The sequence below is a fragment of the Pongo pygmaeus genome, chromosome 4, assembly GCF_028885625.2.
Source record: "Pongo pygmaeus isolate AG05252 chromosome 4, NHGRI_mPonPyg2-v2.0_pri, whole genome shotgun sequence".
NCBI classification, from domain to species: Eukaryota; Metazoa; Chordata; class Mammalia; order Primates; family Hominidae; genus Pongo; species Pongo pygmaeus.
In genome coordinates, this window is record NC_072377.2 from 79,840,305 (window position 1) to 79,858,040 (window position 17,736).

General features: G+C 41.1%; 1 protein-coding gene across 2 annotated transcripts in view; it reads left to right on the forward strand.

Moving 5' to 3' along the window:
• The window catches only part of SV2C (synaptic vesicle glycoprotein 2C), a 280,624-nt gene that overhangs the window by 105,659 nt on the left and 157,229 nt on the right, over positions 1-17,736 (forward strand). For both annotated transcript variants that reach the window (XM_054489369.1, XM_054489368.1), the window contains exon 3: positions 7,369-7,549. In XM_054489369.1, the coding sequence (XP_054345344.1) occupies positions 7,369-7,549 (181 nt within the window). The remainder of the gene's footprint in view (positions 1-7,368; positions 7,550-17,736) is intronic.

A 17,736-nucleotide genomic window follows, 5' to 3' on the forward strand; every position in this document is an offset into this window, starting at 1 on the left:
AAGGACCAGGGTGGGAGAGTTAGTGGATAGAAAATTACCAAGAGGGATCTACCGCCATACCACCCTGAATGCACCCAATCTCATCAGAAAATTACCAGGAGGAAACATCAGGGGTAAAGAAGATTTTGGGTAAATTGACCTAACTGGATTCTTGCTGAAGACAGACCAGGGTGATCAGATATTGCCCAGGGGATCTGCTCAGATATTGAAGACAACCAGCCATCTAGAGTCGGGGGTTCACTGACTTGGCAGGATTCTTGCTAAAACTGGGCAATGCAGAAATGAACACAGAAGTCCATACTTCATAGTCTAGTTGAGAAAAGTGGTCCAAAGACTAGGGTTTGATTAAGGAGAGATTGTGTGTCAGGGGGCCTCTATTGTAGACATACCTCAGACTTGTGGAAGAAACTCTACCTTTGGAAAACAAATGCACCTACTTCTTATGAAAGAAGTAATAACATCTAAAAACATGAAGCATTATTTGAGTAATAAAGCTTTATTTAATGTCAGTCCATATTATTCTTTTCAACCATTTACAGAAATGTCCTTATCATTCAACAAAAATCTACTTTTATTTTTCTTTGACTCAAAAATTTTGTTTTAACCTAAGAAGATCTGCATATAAAAAGTGAGTGTGATTGTCACCTCATGGATATTATCAATTGTATGAGTCAATTTTCACACTGCTGTAAAGAAATACGTGAGACGGACTAATCTATAAAGAAAAGAGGTTTAATTAGCTCACAGTTCTGCAGGCTGTACAGGAAGCGTGGCTAGGGAGGCCTCAGGAAACTTACAATCATGGTGGAAGGCAAAGGGGAAGCAGGCATGTCTTACATGTCTGAAACAGAAGGAAGAGAGAGAAGAGGGAGGTGATACACACTTTTAAACAACCAGATCTCATGAGAACTCACTCACTATCACAAGAACAGAAAAGGAGAAATCCACCCCCAAGATCCAATCACCTCCTACCAGGCCCCATCTCCAACATTAGCAACTACAGTTTGACATGAGGTCTGGGAAGGGACGCAGACCCAAACCTTATCATTCTGCCTCTGGCCCCTTTCAAATCTCATGTCCTTCTCACATTTCAAAATACAATTATGCCTTCCCAACAGTCTCCCAAAGTCTTAACTCATTCCAGCATTAACTCAAAAATCCAAAGTCTCATCTGAGACAAGGCTAATCCCTTCCACCTATGAGCCCATAAACTCAAAAACAAGTTAGTTACTTCCAAGATACAATGGGGGTACAGATATTGGTTAATACTGCCATTCCAAAACAGAAAAACCAATCAAAAGAAATGGGCTACAGGCCCCTGCAAGTCCAAAACCCAGCAGGAGAGTCATTAAATCTTAAAGCTCCAAAATAATCTCCTTTGACTCCATGTTTCACATCCAGGTCACACTGATGCAAGAGGTGGGCTCTGAAGGCCTTGGGCAGCTCCACCCCTGTGGCTCTGCAGGGCTCAGCCCCCATAGCTTCTCTCAAGGGCTGGCATTGAGTGCCCGTGGCTTTTCCAGGCACACAGTGCAAGCTGTCGGTGGATCTACCATTCTGGGGTCTGGAGAATTGTAGCCCTCTTGTCACAGCTCCACTAGGCAGTGGCCCAGTGGGGACTCTTTGCGGGGTCTCCAACCCCACATTTGCCCTTTGCACCACCCTAGTAGAGGTTCTCCATGAACCTCTACTAGGAAGTAACCTCTACTAGAAGTCTCACTTCTGCAGCAGACTTCTACCTCGACATCCAGGCTTTTCCATACATCTTCTGAAATCTAGGCAGAGGCTGCCAAGCCTCAGCTCTTGCACTCTGCACACCCATAGGCTTAACACCACATGAAAGCTGCCAAGGCTTACAGCTTGCACCCCGTGAAGCAGCAGCCTGAGTACCTGGGCCCCTTTGAGCCACGGCTGGAGGTGGAGCAGATGGGGTGCAGGGAGTAGTGTCCTGAGGCTTCACAGAGAAGCAGAGCTCTGGGCCTGGCCCAGGCCCACAGAACCATTCTTCCATCCTACGCCTCCAGATCTTTGATGGAAGGGGCTGCCATGGAGGTCCCTGAAATGCCTTCGAGGCATTTTTCCCATTGTCTTGGCTATTAGCAATTGACTCTTCTTACGTAAATTTCTGTAGCCTGCTTTAATTCCTCCCTGAAAATTAGTTTTTCTTTTCTAAAGCATAGCCCGGCTACAAATTTTCCAAACTTTTACACTCTGCTTCCCTTTTAAATATAAATTCCAGTTTCAAGTCATTTATTTGCTCATGCATATAAACATAGGCAAGATATATATATATATATATATATATATATATATATATATGAATGATGGAATACTACTCAGCCATAAAAAAGGAATGAATTAACAGCATTTGCAGTGACCTGGATGAGATTAGAGACTATTATTCTAAGTGAAGTAACTCAGGAATGGAAAACCAAACATTGTATGTTCTCACTGATATGTGGGAGCTAAGCGATGAGGACGCAAAGGTACAAGAATGATACAATGTCCTGGCTAACACAGTGAAACCCCGTCTCTACTAAAAAATACAAAAAATTAGCCGGGTGTAGTGGCGGGCGCCTGTAGTCCCAGCTACTCGGGAGGCTGAGGCAGGAGAATGGTGTGAACCAGGGAGGCAGAGCTTGCAGTGAGCCAAAATCGCGCCACTGCACTCTAGCACTCTAGCCTGGGTGAGAGAGCAAGACTCCGTCTCAAAAAAAAACAAAGAAAAAGAAAAAAAGAATGATACAATGGACTTTGGGGACTTGTGGGGAAGAGTGGGAGGGGGGCAAGGGATAAAAGACTATAAATATGGTGCAGTGTATACTGCTCGGGTAATGGGTGCGCCAAAATCTCACGAATCACCGCTAAAGAGCTTACTCATGTAACCAAATACCACCTGTACCCCAATAACTTATGGAAAAATAAAAATTAAAAAAAAGAAGCTGCCAGGCCACATCTTGAATGCTTTGCTGCTTAGAAATTACTTCCACCAGATGTCCTAAATCATCTCTCTCAAATTCAAAGTTCCATAGATCCCTAGAGCAGGGGCACAATGCCACCAGTCTCTTTGCTAAAGCATAGCAAGAGTGACCCTTGCTCCATTTCCCAATAAGTTCCTCATTTCCATCTGAGACTTCCTCAGCCTGGAATTCACTGTCTTTATTGAAATCAGAATTTTGGTCACAACCATTTTAAAAGCCTCTAGGAAGCTTCAAACTATCCCTCATCTTCCCATCTTCTTCTGAGCCCTCCAAACGGTCGAACCTCTGCCCATTACCCAGTTCCAACACTGCTTCCCATTTTTTGGTGTCCTTATAGCAATGCCCCACTTCTTGGTACCAATTTTCTGTATTAGTCCATTCTCGCACTGCTATAAAGAAATGCCTGAGAATGGGAAATTTATAAAGAAAAGAGGTTTAATTGGCTCATAGTTCTTCAGGCTGTACAGGAAGCATGGCTAGGGAGGCCTCAGGAAACTTACAATCATGGTGGAAGGCAAAGGGGAAGCAGGCATGTCTTATATGTCTGGAACAGAAGGAGGAGAGAGAAGAAGAAGCAGGCATGTCTTGCATGTCTGGAACACAAGGAAGAGAGAGAAGGGGAAGGTGCTACACACTTTTAAACAACCAGATCTTGTGAGAACTCATTCACTATCTTAAGAAAAGCAAAAGGGAAATCTACCCCCATGGTCTAATCACCTCCCAGGTCCCACCTCTAACATTGGGAATTACAATCTGACATGAGATCTGGGCAGGGAAACAGACCCAAACCTTATCATCAATGAATTCAGAATACTAATACAGAATATTTTTCATTGAAAATCAGTTTATGAATAAATGGTGCAAGGAATTCTAGAGTAATGCATTAGCCATGCATTACTGAAGTGCTTAAGATAATTTTTAAAAACTGACGGACTAAAAGTTGGTATGAGAAAAACACTATATATCATTTCCTAAAGTTGTTCTGTTTTGTTTAAATATGGTTTAAAATGGTGTTGGGGAAAAGACGTGTCCCCTTAGGGATTGTCAGAAAGAATCAAAAGCAGCTTAGCAAAGAGACAGAAATGTAAATGTGATATTTATCAGGGGAAATGAGGGTATGATTAAATAAAATGGAACCAGCCTCCATGTCAGAAAATACCTTAATGAGGAAGTCATACTTGAGGCCTTTGTGTCATCTTCTGAAAGACTAAGAGCCTGGACTGGCCAGGAATGACCTTCACCAGAACTATGGTAGGAAGAGTAGGTTGAGTTTATTTCTCAGGTCAGGCTCAACCTCCTGAAATCCCAGCTGAATTAAAGTCTTCATTAAATTTATGAAAGGATACAAGAGTCACAGCCTGGCCTCTTTTAACATTGCTCTCCTGGAATTGAATGGAAAGTCAGCTTCTAGTTCTGTGGAAGGCAGGTCCCAGGGGAGGTGAGCAGCTTCTAATTCCACAGCTCCTGCTTGCCCTTTTGAGAGCTCCAGCTCATCTAGCAGGTCTTGCCTGTTTCACATCTTTGGAGTTAAAATACTCTGTAGCCTTCATCTCCTCCCCTCAAACATGTATTTAAAAAAATACAAATTTTAAGTTAAAAATGTATTAGAAATGTTGTCTCTTTTATTGGAAAGCACCCTCAGATTCTAAGGTATACACAGATCACTTGGGGGTCTTATTCAAATGCAGACTTTGAGTCAGTGGGTTTGGAGTGGAGTCTAAGAGTCTACATTTCCAGTAAGCTCCCCAGGACAGGGGAGGGGGGCACTGGTTTCACTGGCTCAGGGGTCATACTTTGAGAAGTGAGGATCTAAGAGACCTGATTTCAAGTTCTGACTTCTGACAACTGTTTTCTTACTTGTAAAACGAGGGGCTTTGGATGAAGATACCTTTTAAGTCTGCCCGTCTGCAGCATCTCAAGGTGCAGAGAGAGAGAGAAGGCTGGAGATTGTCTAGAGCTTGATGTCTGCTCTGAGTTTTTAAGGACTCCCCGTTATAACACTGTGAATATAGAAAGGAAAAGTGAATGCAAACAGGGAAGGAAATACAGTTTGTGTCTGACAATCCCAGAGTGGTTACAATTATTCACCTGATGCCTTTGCCAACATTTAAAGGTTTGGCTTTAATTAGATCACACGACCCACAAATGAACGTTCTAATTGTGCTGTGTTTGTCTCCAATAAGCTGTTGGGTAGGATTAATTCTTTCCACAGAATGCCCAATGGAACAGTTCAGTTTTCAATACAAATTAAGTGTAGTCACAAAAGATTACTACCTTTAGATCTTAAAAATATTTTTAAACAGAGTGCAAGTAAAGATACAGTTTGATATGACATTTTTTATACTAACTGTGTCAGTCATGGCGGAATTTAATACCATTTTGAAATCTTTCTTATCCTTCGGATGCCCCGCTGATGTTCTCTTGTTAGTAAAATCTTCCCAGAGGCCACGTGAGAATTAGTAGCCACCTTCTGCCCCTCTGCTCCCATTTACACTGCTGTTGGGGTGCACACCACATGGTTGGGCTTGAGCTCATTTAGTTTTGTATCTGTTTGCGTCCTTCTCTGAATTACGAGCTCCTTAAGCCATCCTGACAGAGTAGGAAAAAAATTTGGATGACTTGGAGCACAGGTACATGAGTTTACACTTCTGCATTGTTCTGTTCCGATCCTATGATCCCAGGAGGCCCTTCTGCCTTCGTTTTTGATAAGCCACTTTCCCCAGACTGTAAATCTCATCCTCTCAGGAGTCTGACAGTCCAAATGCCTTCAGGGAAAGGTGGTAGGACGAATGCAGAAAGCAGTGAATGGTGATAGTCTAGGGGGCAGTAGGAATCTCGGTTAACCTGCCTTGCCCCAAGATCTCAGATGCATTTTCTTTACACACAACAGGGTTGAGCTCAAGCAGAAATTAACACCCAGCTAAAGACCTTGCTTCACATCACCTGGTTTCTGGTTTGCACGTAACAGGGGCTCCCAAGTTGAGCTTTGCAGAAAGAACAGTGGAAATATTCAAAATAATTAATAACAAGGATAGCCAGGGAATCAAAATAGCATGTTTATAGCTCTAAGCTTTACCCTATAGCATCAGGTTTTAACCCTTTAGTTGCTGGATCAAGGGAAAGTCCAGGACTTCCCAGTGGAGGGACCAGGGCAGTTGAGCCTGGTGAAATGGAATATCAGCCCTGAGAAAGACCCCCAGGCTTTAGTCAGAGAAACATCATTTCGCAACCCTGGCTAGCCACTTACTATCTGTTAGATCAAGTTGAATCATCTCTCTGAGCCTCAGTTTTCTCATCTGTAAAATGGGTTAATAATACTCACTTTGCAGGACTGTGGTGAGGATTAAGTGAACCAACATATGGAATGTTCCTCAAAGAGTGCCTGGCACAAACAGATGCTCACTCAGTGAAAGTAGTACCAAGGGCTGTTGTTTACTATTATCTTTAAAAGATAATAAGTGGTTATTGATTGAATGCAGACAGCTTGTCTCTGTGTTACTCATGCTTTCTGTAGTCAGATAATTCAGGTGGACCACAAGAGATCTTGGTTTACTGTTGCCATCAAGGTGGCTTACCCCAGGGCTCAGGGGCTGGGTGGGGGCAGTTCTGAAGGACATAAAGAGAAGGGGATGGGGGAGGCTTTGTTCCCTGGGCTGGAGCTATATGAAAGACTCCCAAGTCTTTAGATCACAGCATCCACAGGCCGCTCCTGATCTATAAAAGTTCACTTTCTGATTTGTAGGCATTTTTAAAGACACAGATATTCTTATAAAGATGCTTAGCTAGTGATTATCTTCTGAGAGGCATGAGCAGCAAACTTGAGCCTCTTATGCTGTAAATAAGAGATCTGCTACATAGGCATTTCCCTGGGTCAATCCTTCTGCTTTTGGAATCCCTCATGCTGCACTGATACATTCTCTAAATTGTCTCCAGGACACACACTGGGTCTCATGATATGAGGAATCTCTATTGAGAAGGATGATCTGTCCATAGTCAGCACCATAGTACAGAGAAAAATATACCCTCCACACCGAGGCAAAGGTTGACCACCCTATTCTCTGTAGTAACCCAGCCTAAATAAAGACAGCTTTTATTTTATAATTGCTCACAACATTCACCATTCACTGTAGCTGAGCGTACTCAGCTATCTGCAAAACAGCATCCCTGCATTATTGATGTGAGGGTCGTGAGACCTTGCCAAGTGTTTTTTCCATATTGCTTACTCTTCAACTTGAAAACTGATTACTGTGTCCTGAAGGTTATATTTTTAAAGGAAATTTTCCTCATGCAAAATGCTGGAATGTATTTTGTTCCTTGTTCACTTGCTGTTACATGTGTCATTGACTCCCAACCTCTGATGTGTTTCTTTGTTTTTTGTGTGTTGCAGGCAGCATAGTGTACCTCGGGATGATGGTGGGGGCGTTCTTCTGGGGAGGACTGGCAGACAAAGTGGGAAGGAAACAGTCTCTTCTGATTTGCATGTCTGTCAACGGATTCTTTGCCTTCCTTTCTTCATTTGTCCAAGGTTATGGCTTCTTTCTCTTCTGTCGCTTACTTTCTGGATTCGGGTAAGATTTTCTCCTTCATATTTTATAGTAATGTGTTTGTTCTTCATAATTCTCCACTCTAGAGAACCTTATTGGGAGGAAATTATCCCTTCACACATCTCCTTCCATATCCTCATGTCAGCCCTGGAAACCACAATGCTGGTTCTTAGAAATATAATTATCAACCTTTAAATACAGGACAGAAGGGAACACACACCTATGTTTTCATAGCTGATTATTACTTCTAGAAGATGAGTATTGTTTTAAATGGAATGCTGTTTCTATGGTAGAACACATTCACACATATATGCTGCTTCTGAAAATTTAATGTAAGTAGGAAATAGCTCTGGTCCTACCTGTTATGAACTAATTAAGGGTTTGAACCATTCAAGCGTGCTCTTAAATTCAGGATTAGAGTGTCTCAAATAAATGCACTTTTATTGATCTATGTTAACTTGGCATATTTAACTTGGTAGAAAGCCTCGAGACGTAATTTTTAGTAAGTTCCTGACTTCTGTTGAATTAACAGAAGTTGTGCTATTACCCAAATGCAGTGGTAGAGTGTAGCTGATGGTCATTTTCTTTAAAGAGCTTAAAGCACTTATAACTATACTAAATGAATCCATAAGCATAGAAAATCCTAATAGCTGAGTAAGGAATATATGAGAAACTTTGCTTCAATAAGAAAAAAACATAGTAAAAATATAAAATTTTTGTAACGAATGGGTACTAGGCTTAATGCCTGGGTGACAAAATAATCTGTACAACAAACCCCCATGAGACAAGTTTACCTCTATAACAAACCTGCACATGTTCCCCTGAACTTAAAAGTTAAATATATCTATATATAACATTTTTGATTCATGATTAAGAACTTAGAGACTTTTTTTCAAGATGTCTAACACAAAATGAATCTGTAGGAATAATATACAATTTTTAAAAATAAATGAAGAAAATGAGGGAAACGGGGCTGGGTTATAAACTTTAAAAGCTATCAGTTGTGGTTGTTAGTGATACACCACCACAACCTACAAAGCAGAACACAGTTTTGCAAAAAGAGGTCAGAGGACTACAGCACGTCTTTCTTAATTATGTATAGTAGCATTTCCCATAGCTCCTCCTATGCTACCTTCTGCACACAATGAGCACTTAGCAAATACTTGACTAACTTGCACAAATTTTAGGAGCTTTCCTTAGAGTGAAGACAGTGCATTTCAGTAAACCAAGATGGCTGGAGAGTCTGGGAAAGTGTAAAATATTTTGTTCTTGGAAAAAAAAAATGTTCAGAATCAATCATTTGCTTTGTAGCAATGGAGAAAGGGGACAGGAGGCTTTTTCTCCACAGGGGAGCCCCTTGGTGCTCAGTTTCTGTGAGATTGGCTACATACACTGCTGACTTGAAGATGGATTTTGGATCATGGACTCAAAGGGTTTCAGCAGACCTAAATGTTGAATGATTGAGTGAATGAATGAATGAATGAATGAAGAACAGATGTTACTTGGGGCTATTTGTTAAAGGACCTTCTCAGTGAGTAGGTCCATAGGATAAGATATTCTTGCCACCAGGAAAGGCCAAGCTTCCTTCTCCCTTTTATTATCTATATAATACCACTAGCCTGTCAAGAGAAGGCTAACAGCATAAGTGCTGAATTTTCCAGTCCTTTCAGTTTGCAATCTTTTTTGGAAAATTGAAGCAATATCCAAAGACCCAAACCCAAAAGTACATGACTGTGGTCAAATTATTGTAGCAATTTTAATTGCCAATCTGGATTGAGACATGGTCATCCCAACAGACTGTAGAGAAAAAGGTCCATTGTGGTGGCTGCAAAATATTCCAAACCAATGGCCTGTCCAGAAGTGAATTCAAGGGCAACATAAAAGCAGAGACAACTTAGATGTATTCTTGATATTATCCTCATTCCTGCTGCAGACAAATCGTTCTTCAGCCAGCAGGTCAGGACTGCTGGGGGCTGGAAATCAAGAAATCCAGGTGTGCCCTGCTCCTGCCCATTATCATGGAGTCTTAGGAAAGTCATGCAGGCTCTCCTGCCTGCTTTTTCTTTTGTAAAAGAAGACATTAGGACTTTGCATTCTTACCTTGGAGTATGAAGATCAAATGAGATGACGTATTGAAAGTACAAGGTAGAGAAGATAATGTAGGAGAATGTTTAGAAACACTCACTCATAGTTTGGCATTTCTTATCTCCTTTGTTCCTCCTCACATACATTTTGCTAAGCTGTCCTATGCTGATGGCCTTGGAGTGACAGCAGGGGAGGAGGCAGAAAGAGACCCCTTTCTGGCTTTTTAAATTTCAAGTCTGGCCCATGCAAGAAACAGAAAGGCCTAATCAGGGACAAAATATTTGGGAGTAAACATGGCAAGTTAAATCAAGCATAAATCAAGTTAATCTCTATAATAAATGGTGAGTACCTAGGCTGGGGACAGGGCTGAGGGGGGATTCATGTGAGCTTAGTTACCTTAGTCCAGGTGGCAAAATCTCTGCAGAATTTTGTGGGATCCAGCGGCTGACAGGACCTGAGAAATGAAGTTATTAAGGAAAATGAGGGAAGAAATCTGTATTGGTCAGCATTCTCCAGAGAGATAGAACCAATAGGAAAGAATGGATAGAATAGAATAGATAGATAGATAGATAGATAGATAGATAGATAGATATGAGAGAGGACTAATTAAAGCAATGGCTCACATAATTATGGAGGCTGAGGAGTCCCATGGCAGGCCTTTTGCAAGCTGGAAATGCTGGGATGCTAGTAGCACGGCTCAGTATAAGTTTGAAGGCCTCAGAACCAGGGAAGCTGATAATATAACTCTCATTCCAAGGCTAAAGGCCTGATAACTCAGGGTGCTGCTAGTGCAAGTCCCAGAGTCCAAAGTCCAGAGAACCTGGAGATCCGTTGTCCAAGGACAGGAGAGGAAGGATGTCCCAGCTCCGAGAGAGAGCAAATTAGAATTTCCTCTGCCTTTTTGTTCTCTCCAGGTTCACAACCGATTGGATGGTGCCCACCCATGCTGAGGGCAGAACTTCTCCACTCAGTTTACCAATTTGCATGCCAATCTCCTTCAGAAACACCCTCACAGACACACCCAGAAATAATGCTTTACTAGCTGCTATAGTTTGGATGTTTGAACTTTCCAAATCTTATGTTGAAATTTGATCCCCGGTGTTGGAGGTGGGGCCTGATGGGAGGTTTTTAGGTCTTGGAGGTGGATCTATCATGAATAGATTAATGTGAGCGAGTTATTGCTCTATTAGTTCCCATGAGAGCTGGTTGTTTAAAAATAAGCCTGGCACCCCCCGGCCCTCTCTTTTGCTTCCTCTCTCACTGTGTGATCTCTGCACATGCCAGCTCCCCTTTGCCCTCTCTCCTGAGTGGAAGCATCCTGAGGCCCTCACCAGATGCCCAGTCTTCCAGCCAACAGAACCACAGCCAAATAAACCCCTTTTCTTTATAAACTGCCCCACCTCAGGTATTCCTTTATAGCAACAAAAACGGACTAAGACGCCAGCTGTCTAGGTATCCCTTAATCCAGTCAAGTTAACATGTAAAATTGACCATTGCAATATTTTTCTTCTTCACCAAAGTTTATGGGCTATTTTACTCTTGCTTGCTTTGTGAAATGCTACCTTCATGGCCCAGGGTTTTTCTCAACAGTCTAGAGTTTATCTGGAAACTCTGTTTCTGGATCTCTGAGGAGTCTCATCAAAGTCTCTTTTTCTCCAGTTCCATTCCAATCCAACTCAAAAAACATTGTAACACCTACTCTACTCACTGGAACCATGCAAGGCCTTTCATGGATATAGCTGAGCCCTCACCTCAAGTTGCTTAGAGTCTGTACAGACAGGCAGCTCTTCCAGTCCCCACCTTCCAAGAATCAGAGCCTGAAAAGAGGGCACAAGGGGCTTGGGAATCTCAAAGAGGAGGGAGAAAACAATAATAACATTGGAATAAGAAAATTTCTATTTAAATGACCTTCTTGTCTTCAAAGGCATATCATATTTAAACCCTTCATTCCTATTGCTTGTTAACTCAGTACAGAAGCAGCTGAAGTTTTATATAGTCTTTTTTTTATTTAAACTTTCTTTATTAAAACTTAAGCCAGAGAATTAAGATTCTCATCCTAGGGACCTTAAATAAAAGACCATGTTATATCTACTTAAACAACTCCCTCCAACCATATCTGATCCAGTTTTTAAATTGAGAAAAACCAGATGAAATAACGTTCCAAAATGTTGGGAATGTTTCTTTTGTGGGCCTCTGGTGCACAGAGCCCCCCACACTCCACGCATTTCCTAGGAGTACAGTACTTGCCATCCTTTCTGCTTTGAAACTTCTTCTCCCAGGGCCCTCCCACTCACAGCTTCCCAGAGGCGTTTCCTGAGACCACACACCCAATGGGTCTCAGATCGTTTCCTGTTTTGTCTCCTTGGCAGCACTTACAATTGATGCCTGAAAATATTTACTTTTTATGTTCTTCTTTCTCTCCTCCACCAGCATGTAAATTCCAAAGGGCTGGGACTGTCGTCTTGTTCAACATTGCTTAATTGCCCATGGCAGAGTGGACATGGGTATAGTAAAAGACAGTGGAGTTCAAGCAGCAACCAGCATAGTCTGACTTGCAGCCATCTGTGGCATTGGCTAGTTAATCATGAAGTGAAATAGATAGGAAGCCTACTCAATTCTTACTTGATCTGTATAAGTAGAAAACTTCTATGACAAGTGAATGAAAATCTAACTTGAGTCATAAAAACAAAGTCATGTCCCCTCCATCATTCCCAGACTGGAGCTGGTTTACAGACCCAGAACCAACTGAATGAAGGGGAGGCTGGGCCTCCTTGAAGAAGGATCTTGGTACACAGCTAAATATTTATACTGTTAGTCTGTCTCCCAGCTTCCCCAAAGGGACTCAAGGCCTTTTACCAGGATGAGTGTGCATGGGAGAAAGCAAATAATCAGACTTCTCAGGGCTTGTGGCACTGGCTCTAAACTGACACTAATTCCAGGAGACACAAAATGTCACTGTGGTCAGCCAGTCAGAGCAGGGGCTTATGGAAGGCAGGTAATCAATGGTGTTTTAGCTCAGGTCTGTTTCACAGTGGGCCCAGTGAGTCAGGCACTGAATCCATCCCGTGCCTAATTCCACAGTTCTGGACTGCATAATTGGAACAGACCTACTCAGCAGCTGGCAGAATTCCCACATTGGTACAGAATCCCCACATTTAATTGGTACAGGGCCTGTCCATCAGCTCCATTTACTAGGAATTTTAGAACAAAGAGAAGTTCTAGTTCAGAGAGTCCAAACTTTTCATTTTGCAGATTGAGGTGCAGTGGTGGAACCAGGAATAACTCAGCTAGGACTTCAATTGCAATTAAAGTCATTTTAAACTTGCAACTCGTAAATAAGTAAACTGTACATTCTGAATCCAAGGTTTACCTGTCTGTGTGTTGATTTTATCAAAAATGCTACAGATTTCCAGTTGCTGTGTCTTATTTCATTGCTGAAGCATCATTAGCAGCACTTTCTGCATATAAAGGGGACTGGAAGGAGTTCTTATTTTATTTTATTTTTTGTTTTATTTTGTTTTTTGAGATGGGATCTCACTCTGTCACCCAGGCTGGAATGCAGTGGTGCAATCATGGCTCACTGCAGCCTTGATTGACCTCCTGGGCTCAAGTGATCCTCCTACCTCAGCATCCTGAGTAGCTGGGACCACAGATGCATGCCCACACCCAGCTAATTTTTAAAATGTTTTGTACAAACGAGGTCTCCCTATGTTGCCAAGGCTGGTTTCAAACTCCTGGATTCAAGTAATCCTCCTGGCCTTGGCTTTCCAAAGTGCTGGGATTGCAGGCATGAGCTGCTGCACCTGGACAAGCTCTTGTTTTAAACAGAGATCTACTTAGGTTTATATTTTTATTGTCTCCAAATGTGCTTTCCTCTTAATTCATCAAACCAAGTCATGAGCATATCTTCTTAGAAACACAAATATGTCCAGCTGACATATTGTATGTGACTTTAAATGTTTATTCAGTACAATGAATGATTTTCCTGCCTGGCGACAACAGTGTTTTGTGGGAAGGAGGACTAGGACATCACCAATCATTCATCTGTCTGTCACTTTCCTAAACGAATCTCACACCAAGAAACAGACACTTTCCTCCCCTCTTTTGTTATAGAAAATTAGGAAGATGGGAAATGGAGTTGGCACCATTGATCCATTTTCATTTGACCCAGAATTAAATTATTTGTATCCAGTCACTGTTAATTATGGGAATGATAGTACTTTGGATGCCCGGCAATATCAGAGTCGGGAGCTTCTCACGGAGGGCCTGGCACTGCTAAGCAGGAAGGTCAGGAGAAAAATATAACAGCAACAGAAATTAAAATGAAATTTCAATGTGTCTGTATATCGTAAATGAAAGAATAGTAGTTTCTTCCTCTGTGAATAGAGCCTACCAAATGTGTACTTTATAGCTATTTGCAATATTCATTCATTAGCTGTACTGAGTTATAGTAAGAATACCTTGACTTTGTAGAAATCATCACCATTAACTGGAATTATTCAGAATGCTTTATATGTAGCATCCCATTTATTTCCACAATTGTTTTAAATAATTTGTCATGTAAAAATTGTGTGCCTTTTTTATTAGAAAATTGAGGCACGGAGGCCGGGCATGGTGGCTCACGCCTGTAATCCCAACACTTTGGGAGGCCGAGGCGGGCGGATCACGAGGTCAGGAGATCGAGACCATCCTGGCTAACACGGTGAAACCCTGTCTCTACTAAAAATACAAAAAATTAGCCAGGCATGGTGGCGGGCGCCTGTAGTCCCAGCCACTCGGGAGGCTGAGGCAGGAGAATGGCGAACCTGGGAGGCGGAGCTTGTAGTGAGCCAAGATCGCGCCACGGCACTCCAGCCTGGGCAACAGAGCGAGACTCCGTCTCAAAAAAAAAAAAAAGAAAGAAAAGAAAATTGAGGCACGGATTGATTATTGCTTCCAAATGTTCAACAGACACCCAAGTCTTCTGAATTTTGGTCTGATTCTGAGCTATGAGGTTTTTCCCTTCAAAGTAGTGTTTTTCTTAAAATAATCATATTGGAAAAATGCAGTCATTTAAAATTGTTTAAGACTTTTAAAACGTATTTTATCAAACACTTCTATAGTGCTTGCCGCGTGAGACATGCTGTGTTCAGCACTTTATATTAGTAAATATTGACTCTCATCAGTGACCCGATGAGAAAGATGCTATTCATTATTCATTTATCTTAACTATATGTCATAAATGAGGAAGTTGAAGTACAGAGAGGTTAAGTTCCTATCTGAGGTCACACAGTAAGTAATGTAATCGGGTTTCATACCCAGGCAGTCTGGCTCCAGGGCCCATGCTCATACCCATCAGGCTGTGCTGTGCTTCAGACTCAACCAGAAATGTCTCTGATTTCATATGGCACAATGTATACATGATATGTGCTCATACGTGTTTGAACAGATCAGTCCAAAAATATCTCTGGCTCCAGAGCATCAGAATGGAAAGATCTTCCCCAATATGTAAAATGAGGCAACAGTCAAGATTATCTTTAATCCAAAAGTAATATAAAACCCAAATTGTAAACAGCGTGTCAGTGTTTTCTTAGAGCTGTGTTGTCCAACATGGTAACCACTAGCTTCATGTAGCTACCAAGCACTTGAAATGTGACTAGTCCAAGTTGAGATGTGTTGTAAGTATAAAATACATAGCAGTGGATTTCGAAGACCTACAACATATAAAAGAATGCAAAATATCTCAATAATTTTACATTGATTACAAGTTAAAATAATACTTTACATATATTGGGATAAGTGACTATATATTAAAATTAACTTTACGTGATTGTTTTGTTTTAATGTCTCTTCTAGAAAAATTTAAAATTACATATGTGGCTCACATTTTCTGTTTGAAAGCACTGTCTTAGGCAATGCTTTTTACTTTCCAACAAAAAGGCTGACCTTTTGGACACATTTTGTTTCCCAGTATACCCTTTAGCAAAGGTACTATTGATCACAAAGGAGAAGGAACAGAACAAAAGACCTTCCAGACCCACAATGTATAATTGTGAAAAATTAGCCATATGCGCTCTTTAGAATTCACTCTCTGGAGCCCACAGCAGGAATTTGTGTGCTTCATGCCTGCACCTCCAACAACTGGTGATGTGCCCGGCCCAGAGTTTGACTGGGTGAGGGGTAGATAGAGGGATAATGGATGGATAATGGGTAAATGAAGGGTGGGTAGGAGGATGAGTGCAGGAATGGATGAGGAAATGTATACAGCAAGAGGCTAGATACATCTGCATGTTTTATCATTAATTATAGAACATCATAATGATCATCACTGTCTTTATTCATGGCACCTTTAGATGCTATGGGAAGGCATTCTTCCAACTCTATCAATAGCTGATTTTTTTTCAAGACAGTATTAAAGTCTTGATCCATGACTACCCCACTTCCCTCACTGGTACTAAGTCTGCTACTGTGGATGCATAGACCTCCACAGTTTTAGGGGGTTAGGCCACCAATCTGATAGCAAACCAGGGCTAAGGGAGTTGAATTGCAGCTGTTTTCTTAGCAATGCAGTTTTCCCCACAAATTATATACTTAAAGATCAATATTTTTTTAAATAACCAAATTTTCTACTCATTATTCTATTCATAGTTTACGTAATATTTAGAAAATGACAACTTCATATATCGAAGAATATTATTTTTCAAATTGTGGCTTTGGAAATTGAAGGACTAAAGCTACCCAAATCATCCATCCTTTGGCATTGCCACTGGGCACAGGAAATTCTTGTTCTTGATTTGATGAGTTCAGTTACCAGTATGTGTTTTTCTCCCATTTCTATCTTTATCACTGATAGCAAACATGTGCCTTCTGATCTATACAGCAACCTTATTTTCTGTGCCAACCTAGCCTATTCAGAAAGAGTATTGGGTGTGTGCTCTTTCATCTAAGCCTCTGAACAATCTCCCCAAGGTCTGTGATACTCTATTTACTTTCATAAAGTGGAAGAGACTGAAAGGTTCATCTTTGGACTGCTGCTCTAATCCCTTATTTCTGGGTCCAATTTATAACATAATAAATTGGCTCTGAATTGCTTTGCAATTTGCCTGACAGTTCAGTGTCTTCTCTCCTTTTTGTTGATTCCGAGTAAGAATTAAAAGAATATTTTTCATGCAAGTTATTTGTAACTGTGATTCCTGACATAGGCCAGACCATTCACTAATCTTTTTATAATCCTATAATACTTGTCTTATAAAAGCTGCCAGAGTCAGCTCTTGGTAGACTCTGCCCTCTGTTTATTATTTGTATTGAACATGTGACTTTACAATGATTATTCAACTTTCTCCTTAATTATGTTCTTGCAGAATGCCCCATTTTCCAGTGGAAATGGGAAATGGAAGATTGAGGTAAAGGACTGCTTGACAATTATATGGTGAAATAAGTTAGAATGAATTATTCTTTGTTACATACTAGCTAGAAAATTAAAGCAGAACAGAATTACTCAGTAGAATCCCTTCTCAAGACAAAGAATCATCAAACATTCCATAATTTCTCTCTAAAATGCCATGCTTCAAGCCATTTTAAGTACAATTACTCTTTTTATCTATAACCTCCCTATTTCATTGAAGAAACCTAAACCCCTCCCCACCTTTGCCTGAAACAGCATACATCAGTGTGATGAAGCATGGCAACAAACATAATCCCCACTGGGTTGCCATCTGAACTGGAGTAATACGAGGCGTGGCTTTGAAATTCACAGTCAGGCTTCCCAGTTTCCCAATGAGGTTTGTGCATACAGGAAGACTCGGCATACTCTGTCATCCTGTTGTGCTAAACTGGTTTAACTTGTGTGCTTCACATTTCCCAGCAGAGGAGAAATTTTGTCTATAATGCTAACACATTCTTTGCCTTGCACAATATGCCACTTATGAATTTGCCTTAGATTATTGGGGAAAATAAATGAATATATTTCATGATATTTACCAGATGCCTAGTATTGAGTCATGTGCAGACCTATTGAGGTGTTGTGCATGTGTGTGTGTGTGTGTGTCTGTGTCTGCTTGCCTGTGCATTGGGGAGGTTCTGATTCATTCTAGGAATGTGTTTTATACAGAATGTTTTAGTTTCTTTATATTTGTATCATTAAAGTT